We start from the raw sequence: 19,802 nt of genomic DNA on the forward strand, positions 1-19,802 counted from the left end.
TGGACAATTCGGACATGTCTCGCTGCCTTAGATTAGCCATTAAACTTCAGGGCCTTTTGTCCTACACATTGTCAAGGGCTGCATTTACACACCTGTTTGGTGATGTTATACAGGCCAAGGAACTAACGGAATTAGACGAGACCGGAATGTGCCATAGTGCCCTAACAACCTGTGTCCTATTGTTGTTGTCCGGTGCTAAGAAAACAATATTGCTCCACACAAAGACATCCATTTATATTTGCATTAGATTTTTATTTTTCTTAATCACTTGAAAGCTTATAAAGAGTCCAATACCTTGGTGTTTGAGTGACATAAGCAAGGATTATAAACAGGACTATAAACAGTCAGCAATGTTACAGAAAATGAAATGTCAACTTTATGTGATAACTATCATTAATAACAGGACAATAATGGTTTTATTCTATACTATAATACTGCTCTTTAGTTAGAAAAATATTCTTGTTCCATAGAATATACCTGCGCTGAGAAATGTGACCTGATGACCTCTGCTTTATTGCCATACTCAAAAAGGTACAGTAGTAATCAATTAACAAATGACAACGGAAAAAAGAACTACAGCCTCAAGTACCAATTGTTTTCTTGAATCCTGAAGAAACGCTTACAAAGTGCAACAGATAATCAAACTGGACAGTCTCCACAAGGTGCAAATTACAACAAAAAAGGTGTGTCTACATACATGTGACAAAAGGGAAAATTGAAATAGATTCAGGGGTCCAGTCAAATGTTGGCAAACAGTTCAATAGAATAAATGGGGTAAATGGCAACTATTTGGAATATGTTCATATAGTCCAAAATGAAAATGCATGATGTACCTCCTTTATTAACTACATGCGGTCTTGTCCACTCCTACAAATCCTACTAGCAGGAGACAGAAGTCAGAGGAAAGATTTGATAATGAAGGGTGGGGGGGGGGTTTACATGAAATAATTTTTATAATAGGCTACTTAGATGGATGTGATTGCAAGTTAAATTTGGACTAATAAAGCAAGATAATTCCAAACCCAAATGCCCAAACTCAGAGGGAAAGTGGACAGCTAAAATTGGTCTGAACACTAATATAAAAGGTTCCCAGTAGCTGTTGAAATCCCACAGGAGCCTCACTGTACATACTTCTGAATTGGTGTGCTTTATAGGATTTGACCCCATGTAAAATATGCAACTAAAACTATATATTTTTTAATTTAAATGCAGGTCAATCATTAATTTGTCCATGCTGCGATATAATGGGATTCAAAGTTAAACACCTTGCAGGATTTCTACCAATTACAAAAAGGCCAAAATTGACCAAAAAAAGAGGCTTGGCTTCAAATCTTTTTAAAGCTGTGACTCTGCAATCCACTCTCGCCAAAGATGCTAAGGCTTTTAACACTCAAGGTCCAGGACATCATGTTCAAAGTCCTGTAGTATGCTACAACGCATACTGTGCGGTTCAATTCACAGGAGCTATTTTTTCATGCACATTCATTTCAAACTACACTGAGTCTGTAGCAGCAGGGAAGTGCAGTATGTTTCCTAATGGCTGCTGGCTTTCTGCTACTTTTTAGATCTATGAGCAGCGACGTCAACTAGTATGAATATACTAAACGCACTTCTGCAATCCGTTTCAACTAAACCCTGTGTGTGTAAATCCAATTTACAGGAGATCATATCGGTTCTACTGTTCTCAAAGCTGTGCTGCTTCAGGTGGACACATACCTATACAAGAATTCTCATGCTACCGTCTATGGCTACTTTGTCTACAATAAAAAGGCATTTATTTTCCAAGTGCAATTCAAGCGGTTGGTACAGAGGGAATCGATTGTACCACTGCAGCTCCCAGGAAGACTTGTCTGTTGAGGATTAAGTAGTTGAAGTTACTGCTATGTTAAAAGGAGAGGGCAGGTGAACCTTCCATAGAGCTAAACTAAAGCGCTCATCTAACAAGTGATGGACAGAGGAACAATCCAACCATCATCTCATCATAAATCCATGTGGCCTCATGAAGATGAAGCTGGGAACACAGCATCCAGTGTGTCGACTGGAGAGGATTAGATGTGATCCAGCTAGACAGGTTGTGTTTCTATGGTCTCCACCGCATTGCAATGACAGCCATAACATAGTGTGAATTCAAAAAGGTCAAAGAGCATTTAGGTAACATCGGTACCCAAAGTGTCAATCAACATAAAAACAGGACAGGGGGCAGCCATTGAATGGATGGGTGTCCTCGAAAAATGTATTAAAACAAGAGGGAATCAAAGATTGAAATACAAAATAACAAGTAATAAAGGCAAGGCAATCTCAGTTATGGCCATTTATGTCTTTTAAATATTTACCTTTTCTAACAGAATATATCTACAGAAGCATTTGGCCATTTGTACACAGTGATTCCTTTGCGTACACGCCATTATTTCTCAATATCTGTAAAAATGTGCCTATTTACAAGTTTGTACAGCCACCCAACAGAGCTCTCTCCATCTCCCAGAGGACCCCATCCACTTAAAGCAGGACACCTGAGTTTTCAAAACGAATGCTTCAAATCTCCACCGCACATTTCACAGGATATCAAGGGAGATGCTCACATGCGCTCGCACACACTGACTCGCACAACCACACAACTAAAGAAAGTTACATACTCCCAAGGCTGCAGATAGACATTTCGGAATAATCCACACCAACTTTTTTTATCAATGGTTCTTTTAGAAGAATTGTGAATGAAACCCCCCCCCCCCCCTAAAATAAACTGCACTCATGTTGGAGTTAATGAGACTAAGATGTCTTACAGCAGGTGGAAGTTAAGGTGGCAGCTTATCAACTAGCCACTGACTGTCCCCAATGTGACAATATGTTGGCGTGGACAAGTAGAGATAAAGTGGGTCGAGGTTTTGCTTTAGGCAAATGAGTGATGAGAACTTCCTGGGAGACTTCATCTTGGCTGTTGATGTCAGAGGCCATGGACTGACTGCTGCTATGGGTGGGAGGTGGATGGTTGCTGGACACAGCAGGTCTTACTGAGAGGCGGCGGCCCCGGGTAGAGAGAACCTGCAGAAGCAAAGGGGGAAATAAAAATGGGAAGACGTAGCTTGGAATGGAGGTGTGAGAAACAGGTCTGCACCCGAATGCTGGAATAAAATGAAAATGTATGAGCAGAAAACTTGAAGCTATAACCTAAATCAAATCATGGTGGCAATGATGGTATTGCCATTACCTCTGTAGTCTCTGCACTAGTTCAGACACCAGGGAGTCAGAGATGCCAGGATATGACTCTTCTGCCAGGAAAATGGCCTCCCTCAACTCATCTACAGCCTCTGGCTTGCCATTGGTCGCCTCAACCTGCTTCTCTTTTAACTGCAAGGGAAGGAGAGACCGTTTACTGCAGGGTTGTCAAACCGTTTACTGCAGGGTTCCATGTAGGGCCTAGTGTCTGCGGGTTTGTTTTTTTCTTTCAATTAACACCTAGACAAGCAGGTGAGGGGAGTTTGCTAATTAGTGCTCTTCAATCAAGTACGAGTGAGGAGCGAAAACCCTAAGACACTTGGCCCTCTGTGGAATGAGTTTGACACATGGGTTTACTGGATCATCCTAATAGAGAATAAATGCCGTTTTACGTGTACGCTTATCCTGGCGTGATGTTTTTAGAACCATGTAAATCTCTAGGACAAGCTGACTTTTATCAATATATTCACATGTATTTAAACCCCAAAAATGAAAAGCTAATTAGCTGCTAATGTGGCCATCATAAAGAACTACAAATGGCATGATTATGTGGACAAGACTGCAGAATCGAGGCAAAGGTAGGAATCTCTGGATTAACTATCTTATGTTAGCTAAATGTAGTAATGAATAAATTGGCAACATTTCTTTAAAAATGAACAATTCTGTGAACTGTCTTGTGCAAGTTTCAAATGGACAATAACTGTCAGTGAAGGTTTCAGGTTGAGATGACGTGCAGGAGCTTGCAAGGATTTGTAATTTTGCATTGAGTCTACTTCGATGGTAATTAGCATTTTCAAATCTGAGTGTAAATAGAGCCCAATATATTGATAAAGGTCACCTTGTCCGAGAGAGATTGACATGGTTATTAAAACGTCACGCCAGAGTACGCCTACACAAAACATTTGAAGTGTTTGAAGTGTTTCTAAAATCTCCTATGGGAAAAATGGTGGAAAAACAATTGGAACCATTTCCTCGTTTGACCACTAGGTTTTATGGTTATTATGACACCTCCAAGGTGGGGCTCTATATATGTGCATGGTGTGCAGCTGTAGCCTCAAAAGCTTCAACACAGATCTCAGAACAGTTTGACACTGAATAATTTAACTTGACAGATTCTCTCATACCTTTCAGTTAAATAATAAAAATAGAAATGGGATCACCACAAGAGGTCAGAAGATACCCTAAATTTGCATAAATACATTCTTACCTCAGAAAACAAAGGGGAAATTATAGTGGACAAGCTCTGTGACAAAGGCCTCTTTGGACTTTCTTGCACCTGAAAAAGGAAGTATCACTCATTTTACAACAATGGCAAAGAGAAAGAGTTAAATAAGAAAAAGCAGAAGATTAAGGTCAGCAGACTGAACAGACACCACATTGAAAACGCCCAGAAACCACTTCCTGAACTACTTTAGTTAGAACATGATGTAGATTTTTTTTTTTAAATATAAAAAAAATGTAAACCTTGAGGTATACACTATGCTTAAAATCAGCATTTGGGGTGAGAATAACCATGAGAATCAAACTCCCAAACTAAGTTGCATTTTTCTCTTGAATCCTCTTTCATATGACTTGTTATATTGCTATTTCAACCAGGTGTCATCTTACCTTGTTCCTCTCCAGCTCATCAGGCTGGGCGGCTCCGTTCTGGAACTTCTTGGGGTCCTTCTCCCTGATGGTGTTGAAGATCCAGTCATCGTTCCCAGAGTCGTTCCCTCCAGACGCCTGGCCATCCTGCTCCCTGACAAGACACGGCAACAACCTTTAGACAACCTCACATGGAGACACAGTCTGAAGCACGCACCTTTAAAAAGAGCGTATCAGTGAACTGTTCCAAAACACAATCTGGTAAACCACCCCTTCTGTGTGAATTGCAGAGAAAAAGAGTGACCACGATCTGATGAACAACACTAGAGGACAGACGAAGTGACCAAATGAGAATGACTTACGAGTCCGACTCATCGTCGCTGGATTCCTCCCGAGACTGCTCTGCTTTCCACCTCTTGTACTTGTCCACCAGCTCTGAAAGGTAGGATGTCTTCTTGGCGTGCCGGACGATCAGCTTGTGTTTCAGCAGCTCTTTGGCAGTTGGCCTCTGAGGAGGCGCAGAGTGTCAAGCAAGTGTAAATATTGGATGTGCTCTACATTAGCATCTTTGCATAATGTACAAAGGGTCGACTTTCTAGAAAGAAGACCATCATCAGAATGGCAATTTGAGCTCAATTTCTCCCCAAACACCACTTACAAAGCTGGGCTCTTTGTTCAAACAGGCTTCAATGAATTCTTTAAGGGGTTTGCAGTAGTTTCCTTCCAGCGTGGGCGGGTTGTTCTTTGGGATGAGGAATAAGACCTTCATAGGGTGGAGCTCTGAGTGGGGCGGCTCTCCTTTGGCTAGCTCTATGGCCGTTATGCCTAGCGACCAGATATCCGCCTGAGACACAACAATAAAAAGGGAGAACGTTTTGAGTACAAATTCGTCACACTCCCACTACACACTTCAAAAACGTGACAGGAAATACCAACAGGGCCGGTTTGGTGATGCAACTGATCTCCAGACGGCACGAGTCACTGGATGAAAGTGATAAATAACACTTCTTGAGATGTGACTACAGATTTTTACTCAAAAAATGGAGGGTGGCATTTTATAGTCACACATTAACACTCTAGCTAGTAACAACATTCACACACACACACACTAGAAAGGCCCGATTTAGTAGGCCTATATCAACTGAGGCTGTAATAGCCCATTTAAGGAACTACAGTCAACCCGGGATGAGACAGTGTGGTGTTTCTGGTTATCTGCAAGGTGCCGAGTTGTGGCCGTTCCTAATGTGCCTGGTGATATTTCCATCTGTGTGCAGCACTGTGCACAGACTTCCAGTGTGATCAAAGCAGGTCACAGAGCTGAAGCTACCCCTGCAATGTCTCTACACAGCACATTTCAGTACCAGGGGGGGAAAAACATCCTCATTGGATAATTATGGAAAACAGAGTTAGTATTCAAAACTGTGTTGACATTCCATAACACGTGGATGAACCTATGAACTGCCGTTTCATCTTAACCTGAGAGTGAGCTTGTGGTATTTCGGACCTTTGAGTCGTACGCAGACTGTTTTATGACTTCAGGTGCCATCCAGAACGGAGTGCCCACGAACGTGTTCCTCTTTATCTGAGTGTCCGTTAACTGCCCCGCCACTCCAAAGTCTGCCAGCTTCACGTCTCCTTGCTCCGACAGCAACACATTGGCGGCTGGGGGGAAAACATAGGTAAGTTAGACAGTTGTCCAGACATCTAAACTTAAGACAATACTATGTTAAGATGTAATATGTTGCTAAAGGGATGAAACTAAGTGTTCTTAACAGTACCTTTAATATCTCGGTGGATTTTCTTTTCAGAGTGCAGGTACTCAAGCCCCTTCAGGATCTCTCTGACAATTGTGGCTATCTGGGTTTCGTCCAAGGCACCCGGCTCCAACTGAAACAGAAAGGCTTGTGTCAAGGGTCTTCCTGAATCAATATTTGGTTTGCATGCACAGTGACTGGTATATGGCCATATATATGGCCGTGGTATATTGGCCATATACCACACCTCCTCATGCCAGATTGCTTAATTATAGCCTTTAGATTGTGTAGGCCTACATCACCTCAATCTTAGGGAAACTTACCAAATCCAGAGCTGATCCTCCTCCTAAATATTCCATAATAATCCATAATTTTGCATCCTGAAAATGAGAATGATTTTAGAAATTACGCAGAGTCTCCATTAAAACAGATCAACCTGTACAGTTATAATTTAGCATCATACTGGAATAGAGTGAAAGGGGAAATTAAATCTCAAAATCAAGACAGCGCTAATCTCCTCCCTCCACTTTCATAAAAATTCAACCATTTTCATACATATTAAAAGGCAGCTTAAGCTAAGCACTTCAGCCATCCCTTCCCCCAGTGAGTCGGGGCGAGCCAATCACAGCACATCTGTCCGCATCAGGGATCATATTAGATAACGGACAATTAGGTCATTTAAGGTATGAAGCCATAACAGCCTACTGACGCCTGGACCAAGTGCAGTTCAATAAAGCAGCACATTAACAATGTGCTTTGGAGGACGAAATGAAGTACGGCTGAAGCCCCTTTGCTTTCATTAGGTGTAGTGGCCTAAAGCCTGGCATCCAATAGGACAGTTTAGGCCTATACGTTATTATAGCAGACTTGATAACCTTGAGAGAGCATTATACACCATTTCTAAAAGGGAGGCTAGCCTTAAGTCAAATAAATACTAACTGGAGGTTCTAGATATACCAGTCCAGTGGTTAGGCCAAAACGTCAAAATGCAATACCATTCGGACTTTATGATCCATAAATCAGTCAGTCTCCCTGGCAGGAACCTCTCCAGTCTGATATGTAGCCTGATTTGAGAGTGTATCAGCAGCACCTTGACATACTAACTAACCAGAAAGTATCCTTAGTATGGGAGCAGACAGAGCATTTCATATGTAAACCATAACCAAATCAAACAGTAGGTGAAGTAATGGGCCCTGCCCTGAGCCAATCACATGGGAGAAGAACCCCTTCGTCTTAGGGAGGGAGCAAGCCTACGCTGAGAGCAGACATGAGAGTTACACACACTCTCAATAGCCTCCATCAGACAGAGCACGTCGCCTGGGGTCTTGAGAAGTGTCTCCTCACTAGTAGCAATGTGGAAGAGTTTATGTTTTAAAAGCTGATCCTTACACAATACTAGATATACAGCCATGCACTGACCCAAACCCTCACAGCTAGCAACACCCGAGAGATTAGGAAGTAGCCTATGCACTCATACGGCCCATAAGGAAGAGCAATGATCCGGCACAAATATAAAAATACTACATGACCAACTCTGCAGAAGAAAACTTCTATACCAAAAGGTTGGAAGTCAGGGGGGAATATCTGAATAATAGATAAATGAACCAAATTGAAACCTCTGTTGACAGGTTGCAATATGGTTTATTTATAATATAACTTCTATGTCATTAAGGGCATTCTGCCCGAGTGGCCATTTTTGTTTCTAAATGGCCGTGCATGCTGCGGAAGTGATTTCCCCCTTATAGACAGGTAATGTAGGCCTTGTGGTTATACTTCCTAGTCGTCAAAATGTGGCGATTATTAGCGAGCTGGACACAGTAAAGAAACGTAGGTCCATTATCATTTCCACAACTCAAAACCACCCTCGAGCTAGATTGGATCCCCTCACGGGACGGACCGTATGTTTGACACCCCTGTTCTACATGATTGGCCTACCTTATCAGAGACAGCATAAGATCAGTGTGCATAGACGCCCTTGGAAGGCCTGATAGTGCTTTAGGCTACAGGCTAATTGTCTGTCTGAACAGGGTATGGGCAGAATGAGCCCGGCTGTTGCTAGCTGGCTGGCTTCTCCAGAGCAGAGCTGGAAGGCTGTCAGGCGGCTCTCTCGCTCTCTCTGAGCAGATGTTGGGGTCTGAGCCGTGTGATCCAGCGCGCTGAGGGCTGGAGTAGCACCTGCTGCCTGCCCCACTGTTAGTCACGCAACGCTAGCCTCCCTCCCTCCCTCTTCATCCATCCATCAGCACAACTGGACCCGACAGCCCACTGGCACTCTCCCCACTGGCCTTAAGTAAACCACTAACACACAACATGCTCTGTGAGAGCCACTTAAGCCCCATCACATGTAAGTCTACTAGTACTCGGGTCTACTCCACATTCACTTCAAACTTATGGTTGACAGCAACCGAGGCCAGGAAATGATGCAATCTCTCACAATCAAGTCAACACAGGATGCTCAATGTCTCTTGGTTTTTCATAGTGTTCCTGTCTTTGCATGACATGCATTGAAGGTAATATAGGCCAATGTGAAGGGAAGTGTGATGTATGCTTGTGTGTTCTGTTCGTCAGCACCAGAGCCAATCCATGCCATAGGCCTAATGCTTAGGCACAATTCATGGGAGCCTTGTCCCATTGCCCGTATTAATGATTTATTGACCCACATACAGTCGTCTGCAATTGTTACACATCCCACCACTGACAACTATACTTTAAAAAACTACACCACATTTTTTTAAGGACAATTTGTGGATTGACCATCTAGCCTAAATCCTTTCTCACAGCATTCTGATATTACATTTGGTTGAGTCAAGTTACCTTCAGATATGAGCCATAATACTTGGTAACGAAGGGACTGTCACACTGGCTGAGGACTGTAATTTCCTGTTGGATGTCTTCGATTTCATCCTCTGCCTCCTCAAGGTCAATTATCTTAATGGCCACTACTTTCTGAGTCCGATTGTCAATGCCTTTGAACACCTCTCCAAAAGAACCTTTCCCTATTCTCTCCAGCTTGGTGAACAGCTCCTCCGGATCAGCTTTAAAGTTCTGAGGGAAGGAAAGAAACAAAAGTGGGTTGGAGTAAAAACAGCAGAGCAGGCATGGTTCAATCCCAGGTAAATAAGGACCATGCAATCAAGAGATTTAGCAAAGGTTTTTAGTTTCTGGTTGTAGCCTGTTTGGGTTTAGATCATAGGCCAAAAAAAAAAATAGTGCTGTGGAAAAACAATAGATATTTGCCAATATATCATATCCTTTTGACAATATTGCAATATTATTTTTAACCTTCAAATTTTTTTAAATTTAATTGAATTTTTTCAGGACTTAATTCCATGACTGATCAAAACTTGTTTTCTCATGGCTCCCTCTTTTCTTGCCCCATATCACATCGGCACCTATGTTTCATGAGGTCCCTGGCAAGTCTCAGCCCTACCTATTTATTTAAAAAAATACAAATAAAGTTTCATATCTGGGTTAACAAGGTCAACAAAATGTGTATGGTGCATTTCAAACCAGCTAGGCCCTTTTAGAGCAAATGGCAAGACGCAGACTGTAGACGTGAAACAAAACTTAGCATAAACATTGACACTGCAGAGGAGCACGCCGTGGTACATTTAAATTAGCCTAGTGTGGTCATGTCTATTTATGATCTGCTATGTTCATTTTATGATATTAGGCCTTATGACAGGGGGGGGGGGGGGGGGGGGGTGAAATAAAGTGTTACCAAATATTACCCAGGCTGACTATTCAATGCAAAGAGTGCCTGTCCAACACTAGCGGGTTGCAAAGGTGCCTCGCTCTTCAAGATAATGATTTCATTCAAGGAGCTAAAGCTATGAGTTGCATTTATGAACCTGTAGCGCGTGAACGCAAGGCCACATAATAGCTATATAGGCTTTGCACAACGTACTCTGCTAATAAATGACTAGAATATAAATGTATTAGGGCTGCGTAGCCTGCTTTCAGTTCTTCATGATTCATTAGGCCGATCATGAAATGCTATAATACAAGTTAATCTGGGGGAGTCACAGCTTTGCAGTCCAAAACGTAGGAACCAATAACATCTTTATACTTCATGCAGTGCAATGATTAACTGCCTGAAGCAGAAGCACTTTTGTTGCAGCATAAAAGTGTGAAGGAACATTTCCCAGTCACAATACCGCTTTACAAATCGACAGACGATGTCCAATTAATTTCAATAGAGGCATAAAGATTTCATATTCCTAAACACTAATACCATTTTGATACCCATTAAGAGACATTCTGAAGATTGACTTGATTTGCTTGCACCAGAATTATAGTTTAATTTACCAGATAAACAATGCCTGTGCAGCCATTGCTCTCAAGACATCCCCCTAGAGAATGTTGTAAATCTGACACAAAGAAGGGAAAGAGGACTCATTAACTTGAGTTTCCAAGAGAGCTTTAAGTCAAGAGACTGAAAGGGGCGGGGGTGAAGAAAAATGAAGCGAGGCAAACAAAAGCCCAAAACAGCAGTGGTCATCCAGGTGAAAACCATCCTGTTGAGTCTGACTTGTGGTCACAATGGGGAAAAACAACACTGGGCACTGTTACTACAGATTCCACATGCTGGAAAAACACTTGCTGTTCCCACAGTCAGCAGGTTTATCACGACTGCTAAAGCTGCCCGAAACCTCCCTCTAAAAGCATGCGTTTGATCCTCTACCAGCTGCACCACCCGATTGTGTGGTCCACTGCAGTCAGTCCGCGCCCTGAGGGCTGAGGCTCACCCCCCCCCCCCAACCCAACCCCATATCAACCTCTCTGGACCTGCTCTCCAAGCCCATGCTGGACACAGCATGAACCTGGTTGCCACTATTCAGGAGAGGACAGTATGGAGGTGAAACATGACTCTATTCATGCAGCAAGGCTAGGGCTGGCACAATTAGCGTATAATTGTGTAACCGACAATGATGGACGAAGACCGTCATGAAACTTAAATAACTGGCAATCATTAGAATTAAAAACGTGGGTGAAACGAACAGCTGACTGACGACTGGGCAGCCGGGCATTTGCGCAATTGAGCCCTTTTCCGAGGTTACCTGGACCCTTTACAACATAACAAAACTTTTGGTCCTTGCTGAAACAAGCCAACGAGTGTTTGGTTTCCCAGACAATGCCCTCCCTCCTGCAGCAGCAGCACATGAAGTCAGGAGCGTCGGCGAAGAGAAAATGTGCCTCAAAAATGTAAAATTACATATGACAATGGTCATTTGCCTGACCAATAAGTCATCCAAAATTGCATGGACTGTCACAGCCCTACTCAAGACTATGCCAAGATGCCCCCATGAGAATGTCAGTCTTATGTCCATTGTCTGAATGGGGAAAGACCAAGTGACCTAACTTTTACGAGATAAGTCATATCCTGGCAGATCTTGTTAAAAAGTAAAGACTTACTTTCCACTGCCTCATAAAATGGCAGACTCCTCAATATCATGTGGGTGATTCCTCACGAAACTAGAACAAAACCATGATATTGGAGAATTTCACAAAGCGTAATCAACAGAAGATCCTTTGGAATATTGTTGACATTAAAGCATAATGGAGAAATCATTCATTGACGTTGGAGCATGTGTGACCTTTATGGCCTTACCCAGGCCTCCTTTAAGACACCATAATATTTCATCTGGAAGTGCTACAAAGCGAGTAGTATTTACATTAATAATTTGCTGATATTAATTTATGAAGATTGGAAAATATTAGAGATGCACCGATGACATTTTTGGCCTATTCCGATATTTTCCTTGCCAAAAAAACCCGATATAGATATCCGATATTACATTTTTTTGCTAGATTTTAAGCATTCTAGTACAGTTAAATAGTTAATAAAAACACGGACGCAGCAGTCTAAGGAAATGCATCTCAGTGCAAGAGGCGTTATTGCATTCCCTGGTTCGAATCCAGGCTGTATCACATCCGGTCGTGATTGGGAGTCCCATAGGGCGGCGCACAATTGGCCCAGCGTCGTCCGGGTTTGGCGGGGGTAGGCAGTCATTGTAAATAAGAATTTGTTCTTAACTTACTTGCCTAGTTAAAGGATACACACGCCACAAAAAGTTTTGGCATTTACACATCCCCATTACCAGTAAAACAATCAAAATCCATTTATTTCACTTACTTGCTGTGCTGTTTCATTGTTCATTTGATCAGTCATTTCATTCTCAACCAGGATTTCATCATACATGTCAAGCAGTGAAGTTTCAGCTCTGTCTGTCTGTCCGTGGCCTCTCCCTCTGTGCGCATTGTCACTGTCTGTTTCCATCTGGTCCAGCTGCGTATGTAACAGTTCACGTAAACCCTGTTTCTTGTCTGTATCGAAGTAGCGGCCTTTGTACCCAGCATTGTGCATGATGGCAACACAGTAAAGAGGCTCAGAGAGAATGCCACCGAATCGCTTGTTCACAGCCTCGAGTACTTTTGTATGTTTTAACCCCATGGTCTGTCGGTAGTTTTTTTGAGCAGGCGTTTCAATGCCATGACAGATGGTATCACGTCTGCCCCAGACGATTAGCTTATTTCTCAAGTCAGTTGTTCGAACGGAGCTAGGAGTGTGTTCATGTTTCCAAGTTTCAAACATGTTCTCAAATGCCATTGAAATGGCTGCGGCAGTATGAGAACAAGATCAAACACATTCTTGAGCATGCAATACGGCTTTCCTCAGTAGGAAATCCTCGTCGACCCATTGTGCTGTCAGACTCAGCATGCTCATGGGGCTGACGTCGCTGGTCCAAATGTCAGTCGTGAAGCTAATAGCACCGACGCCCATAGCAAGTAGCTCATGGATGTGCGTTTCAACAATACTGTGTAACTCCGGTAGGGCTACATCTGAAAACTAGCGCCTACTTGGTAGTGTGTACCGGTGCTCGACCAGTCGGCAAAAGCCATCATCATGCATGACAGAGAATGGTTGCTTGTCAAAGGCAATGAATTCCATTAGCTTGGCGTTAATGGATTTCGCCTTTAAGTTGTCTTGCTGAAATGTTCTTACTCTTTCAAATGACTGCTCGACTTGAACTTGTTCAGTTGTTGGAAGTGCACTTTGTATTTTTCTACTTTTGTTCTGTGTAGCACTGTATTTTTCGTGGCGTCATCTACCTACGTTATTATAGGTATGCACGTCAGCTTTGTGCAAAACCGATGTCGTCGGCAATTAAACTTGACATCGGGCCGATGCTGGCATTTTTAGCTAATATCGGACGATTCCGATAGGCACGCCTATATATCGTGCATCGCAACAAAATATAAACCTGAATATAGAAAATACAATTTTTGATTTGGCAAATTTGTAAACATATTCTTGAACATAATATTCTCTAGGGGCATAGCAAAGTTCCAGTGGGATTTCTGCTAGTTTTAAAGTTAAGACACAAATGTAAAATATAAATCAACAATCCTTCCTCTAGAAGGACCCTTCTATGGATTACATTTAGTGAAAAACACCATAGTGCCCACAAAGCTCATCACTAAGCTAAAGACCCTGGGACTAAACCCCTCCCTCTGCAACTTGGTCCTGCACTTCCTGATGGTAAGGGTAGGTAACACCACATCCGCCACGCTGATCCTCAACACAGGGGCCCCTCAGGGGTAAGTGCTCAGTCCCCTCCTGTACTCCCTGTTCACTCATTACTGCACGGCCAGACACAAGTCCAACACCATCATTAAGTTTGCCGATGACAACAGCGGTAGGCCTGATCACCAACAACGATGAGACAGCCTATAGGGAGGAGCTCAGAGACCTGGAAGTGTGGTGCCAGGAATACAACCTCTCCCTCAACGTGATCAAGACAAAGGAGATGATCGTGGACTACAGGAAAAGGAGGGCACAGCACACCCGCATTCTTATCGACGGGGCTGTAGTGGAGCAGGTTGAGAGCTTCAAGTTCCTTGGTGTCCACATCAACAAACTATCATGATCCAAACACTCCAAGACAGTTGTGAAGAGGGCACGACATCACCAATTCCCCCTCAGGAGACTGAAAAGATTTTGCATGGGTCCTCAGATCCTCAAATTTCTACAGCTGCACCATCGGGAGCAACCTGACTGGTTTCATCACCGCCTGGTATGGCAACTGCTCAGCCTCCGACCGCAAGGCCCTACAGAGGGTAGTGTCTACGGCCCAGTACATCACTGGGGCCAAGCTTCCTGCCACCCAGGATCTCTATACCAGGCGTGTCAGAGGAAGGCCCTAAAAAAATTGACATATACTCCAGCCACCCTAGCCATAGACTTCTCTCTGCACCCGCACGGCAAGCGGTACCGGAGAGCCACGTCTAGGTCCAAAAGGCTTCTACCACCAGGCCATAAGACTGCTTAACAGCTAATCAAATGGCTACCTGGACTATACTGCTGCTACTACTCGCTGTTTATTATCTGTGCATAGTCATTTTACCCCTACCTACATATTACCTCGACTAACCTGTACATTGACTCGGTACCAGCACCCCCTGTATATTTTATTTAATTACGCGACTTCGTATTTACAATGACGGCGAGGGATGGTGGGTTAACTGCCTTGTTCAGGGGAAGAACAACATTTTTACCTTGTCAGCTCGGGGATTCGATCCAGCAACCTTTCGGTTACTGGCCCAAAGCTCTTTCACTAGGCTACCTGCCACCCCTGTATATTGCCTCCTTATTGTTCCTCTTTTTTTTTTTTACTTTTACTGCATCATTGGTTAAGGGCTTGTAAGTAAGCATTTCACAGTAAGGGGCTGTAGTGGACGTGACATTTGATTTGAATTTGAGCCTAACCAATATCCAAACGGAGATTCATTGAAAACAATCTGACATTGATTGATTTATCAAGATGAGTCCCCACGCTTGTCTTAAGCAGTGTGATGGAGCTGTCCCAATCAAAACAGTTCTGAAATGATCATCTAACTGACCACAAGTGGGTATATAGCCTATTGCTTCAAACATATTACAAGGATTGATTGAGTTAGGGAGTTTCAGTAAGAAACTATTTGATACATGCCTTATATTAATTGCATTAGCCTCGTTTTTCCCCAATCTTTTCCTTATTCAGTTATATTTTTCCCACAGTAATTCTTTATGGAGCCATCCAGTTGAAGTTAAGAAAACAGTGCATGTGTAGTAGCAATGGTGGAACAAGTACCCAATTGTCAAACTTGATTCAAAGTAAAGATACTCGAGTCATTTTCTATTAAATGTAAAAGTCACCCAGTAAAATACTAAGTATAAACGCTTTTGGTTTAAAATATCCTTAAGTATCAAACGTAAAAAGAATTTCAAATTCTTTATATTAAGTAGATTGCACCATTTCCTTGTTTATATATATATATATATTTTTATTCACAGCCAGGGGCACACTCCAACACTGACATAATTTACAAACAAAGCATGTGTGTTTAGTGAGTACGCCAGATCAGAGGCAATAAGGATGACCAGGGATGTTCTCTTGATAAGTGAGTAAATGTACTTTTGTTTGTCAGGGAAAATGTATGGTGTAAAAAGTACATTTTATTTAGGAATGTTGTTAAGTAAAAGTTGTCAAATTGAAATAGTAAAGTACAGATATCACAAAAAAACGACTGAAGTAGTACTTTAAAATATTTTTACACCACTGCTTAGTGATGGGCGAAGTGACATGCCTTGCAAAGTTTAGAACTGCCAGGAGGATGGTAACGAGGCGCTGCCTAGCAACCAAGACTTTAGTGTATGCCGAATGCCACCTCAGCATTGCGGCTACGTTTCTTACTTTACCGTTATTTAACTAGGCAAGTCAGTTAATTAAGAACAAATTCTTATTTTCAATGACGGCCTAGGGACAGGGGCAGAACGACAGATGTTTAACTTGTCAGCTCGGGAATACTAAAGCCTGTAGGTAGAACTTCGCTGAAATAATTACTAGGTGGTTTGGCAGAAAGAAAAGTTTTGAATTTGATATTTGATACCGGTAATACCTTTCAGATATAAAGAAAAGGCGTTGGCGGTTTGGTAAAATGTCTTAGTATGAAAGGGATATTTAAGTATTCTACTCTTGGATTCTGAAGGACTACAGCAGCACTGGCAGAGACATGCTGCAACATGGGGCAAATATAGCCACATCTCTGCTCAACATTCATATGACTAAATAGAGCGGCCTCATCAATACCTTATGTCTTGCCATAGCGGACTAGCTAGTAAATAAAAAAACGAGTTAAAACTAGCTAGTGTGGGTGTGACAATATCAATATTAAAGTCGACTTCCTTGAGTCAGTAACGACGTTACAGTAGCTAGGGAGTATGCTAAACGCTTAAAGTATTGCAAAGAAATTTAAGGAGAGCAACCACTTGATGAGCTGAAAGGACGGTGAAATAACTTACCTGCATCCCTGGAATGCCACTCTGAACCGGGGAGTGAGCCATGTCGTCAGTAAAATAAAAAAAATCCTCACTCAGTTGACGCTAGCTAGATAGAAAAAATAGCTAATCGAGTTCGCTATCTAGCAAGCCCAAATCGGAGAACGCAACGCTGTTTATGCCAAGCTAACGTTACCTTGCGTTATAGGTATTATAATCGGTGACCGATTTACAAAAGTCTACCACGCAATCAGCTCAAAAACAGTGCTTGTTTTTTGGCTGCAACGTGCCCCTTCTTCCGCAGATAACGTTAGCAGCTGGCTAGCTAGCTACCTAAATCTTTAACATAAGCGCAAACTAGGTTCTGCGCTCCTTCCACACAAGTCTGATTAATTCGCAACGCTTTCGCAAATATCCGGTGAACAGTGAGTATAATTATAAGATATTGAATGTCTAAATTGAGGCTAGTTGTATCATTTGTTGTCCTGTCCTCATCACTTTTCTCTATTGCCGTCCGCCATCTTGACTGCTGTCATTCACATATAAGGGGAACCAATTACGCTCCAGAAAAACTACAGCTGTGCTATAACGTCATAGAACTAAGGGATGACGGTCGTCACTAGTTACCACATCCACAAAGTCATAGTTATGGCTAAACCATGCATATTTAAGAATGTATCTTCTTAAAATCTGATTTTAAACATAACCATAATCTTAACCACATTGCTAACCTTATGTCTAACCTTACATTAAGACGAAAAAGCAAATGTTTGATTACATTGATAGACTTTGTGGCTGTGGTAACTACTGACAAACAGGTATGCCCTGTATCCCTTCAGTAAAATGTATACACCTAGTTTTCACGTGTGTCGGGTGTATATTTTTCTTCAAATATCAGAAGCCAGTAGCCCTATTTGGGAAGTAGTTACATTGGAGCTTTCTGGGAGCAAGCACACTGGTCCAACACATGGGACAAATGGAAATGTACCAACTTGAACAGGTGGGGAGGTCAATATTGTCTAATTATGTCCCTAAATATCACTGTTATAATTTACTGGCTTATGCATACCCAGTCCTCCTTTCAACATTTATGTTATAGTCTAAGGCCAATCACAAAGACAGGATGTTATTATGCCCAATTATCCCCAGACAGATTAGATTAATGTAAGTGAGCTTAAATAACAGCCATGTTTTTTAAAGCAATGACAAGGAAAACAATTGTTCCAGATATTTAATCAAATCAAGAAAAATGTGTTTTTTAATACACACTAACTTCTATGTAAAAAGAATGCAACATATACAAGTGTACAAAATGAATCCTGATCTAGAGACATTGGGACATTTGGATGTTTTAGAGTTATTTTTAATAACCCCTTAGAGCCGATTGATGCTCCGGTGGGCAGTGGTGTAAAGTACTTAAGTAAAAAATACTTTAAAGTACTACTTTGAAATGATTTATACTTTTATTTTTGATACTTAAGTATATTTAAAACCAAATACTTTTAGACTTTTACTCAAGTAGTATTTTACTGGGTAATTTTAAGTATGACAATTTGGTACTTTTTCCACTACTGCCTGTGGGTCAATGTAAGTAACATAATAAAAAAAATCCTCATCAAAATCAATAAAGTTAAGCTAGAGATATGTTTTTTTTGCATTGGATGTGTCTCAATCCACCCATCTGCCGATGTCGAACTTCCACATCTGCGGTGAAAGGTGACCCCATCCCGAAAATCGGTCTTCTCACGAAAACGTCTGTAGCGTCCGAAAGGGGAGACTATCAAAATGGAGACTATTCATTTTTTATATATATATTTATTTTATACCTAAAGGGATCCCCTCCCCCAATAGCTTAGACTTTTAAGAAATAACATATGGTTCCATTTGTAATGTTTTGTTATTTTCTTTCACAGCTGAAAGTTTTAAAAAGTCTGGACTTTAAATGTATCTTAAATATAGTACCAATGTCCTTTTCCCTCTCTGCACCATTCTTGGAGCAGTTATTTTGTGCATATCAAGACTATAATATAATAGCATTGGTATTCAACAATATTCTTTCTGTGATGTACTAGATGCCTTGTTAAAGATTGATGTAAAAGAAATCCACTGGGGCTGATATGTTTGATCCATTTTTTCTGCCCCCTGATTGCTGAATAATTAACCCATATTTCTTTACCTGATGATTATATCTCATACTATCCCCAAGGTTTGGAAGACTGCCCATGTACTCCCCCTTCACAAAGGTGGTGACCCTTGCCTTTCTTGCCAAGCTAAAATGAATCCTTAAAATGAATCCCTGTTTACTTTAACAAGTCTGTAAAAAAATTGTAACCTGCAATTTAATACCGATGATACTGTTGTGTATGCTGTTGCCCCTATGGTTGACCATGCTCGATCTGAACGACAGTCTGCCTTCATTGTATTACAGAAAAACGTTATTGACCTGAAATTAGTATTGAATGCAGGTTAAACTAAGTACTGTATCTGTTGTTCTCAATGATTTAAGCATGTGTACTTTGGATGGTGTCCATATTGATTGTGTCCCTGCTTACAAATATCTGGGCATCTGGATAGATGAAAAGCTGTCTTGTACAAAGTATGTTGAGTTATTTAAGAAGCTGAGAATAAAAATGGGCTTCTTCTATCCTCTCGCTAATAGTAGAAATCGGATTATTCAGTTGTCATTCTTATCGGTCCTAGACTATAATGACATCATCTATATGAATGCAGCTGCCACTTCATTAAAGCCTTTAGATGCAGTTTTTCACAGTACTCACCACTTTATTACAGACAACCATTTTTGTACTCACTGCATTTTCTACCAGAAAGTTGGTTGGTCCTCTTTGATGTCACGTAGGTTGATACATTGCTATGTTTTATAAAGCCCTCCTTACAAAAGGTCCTACTGTACCTAAGATCAATACTAA

General features: G+C 41.6%; 1 protein-coding gene across 1 annotated transcript; it reads right to left on the bottom strand.

Moving 5' to 3' along the window:
- Positions 1–227: 227 nt before the first annotated feature.
- Positions 228–17,417, bottom strand: LOC109867032 (serine/threonine-protein kinase 24). The gene is made up of 11 exons (XM_020455945.2): positions 16,900–17,417; positions 9,369–9,599; positions 6,878–6,934; positions 6,579–6,687; positions 6,305–6,462; positions 5,459–5,644; positions 5,163–5,308; positions 4,822–4,954; positions 4,421–4,489; positions 3,206–3,345; positions 228–3,039 (listed from the first exon to the last, which is right to left on the bottom strand). The coding sequence occupies exons 1-11, from the start codon at positions 16,939–16,941 to the stop codon at positions 3,006–3,008; spliced, it is 1,305 nt and encodes a 434-aa protein (XP_020311534.1). The 5' UTR covers positions 16,942–17,417; the 3' UTR covers positions 228–3,005.
- Between the last annotated feature and the right edge of the window lie 2,385 nt (positions 17,418–19,802).

Source organism: Oncorhynchus kisutch, linkage group LG2 (assembly GCF_002021735.2).
Source record: "Oncorhynchus kisutch isolate 150728-3 linkage group LG2, Okis_V2, whole genome shotgun sequence".
Taxonomy (NCBI): domain Eukaryota; kingdom Metazoa; phylum Chordata; class Actinopteri; order Salmoniformes; family Salmonidae; genus Oncorhynchus; species Oncorhynchus kisutch.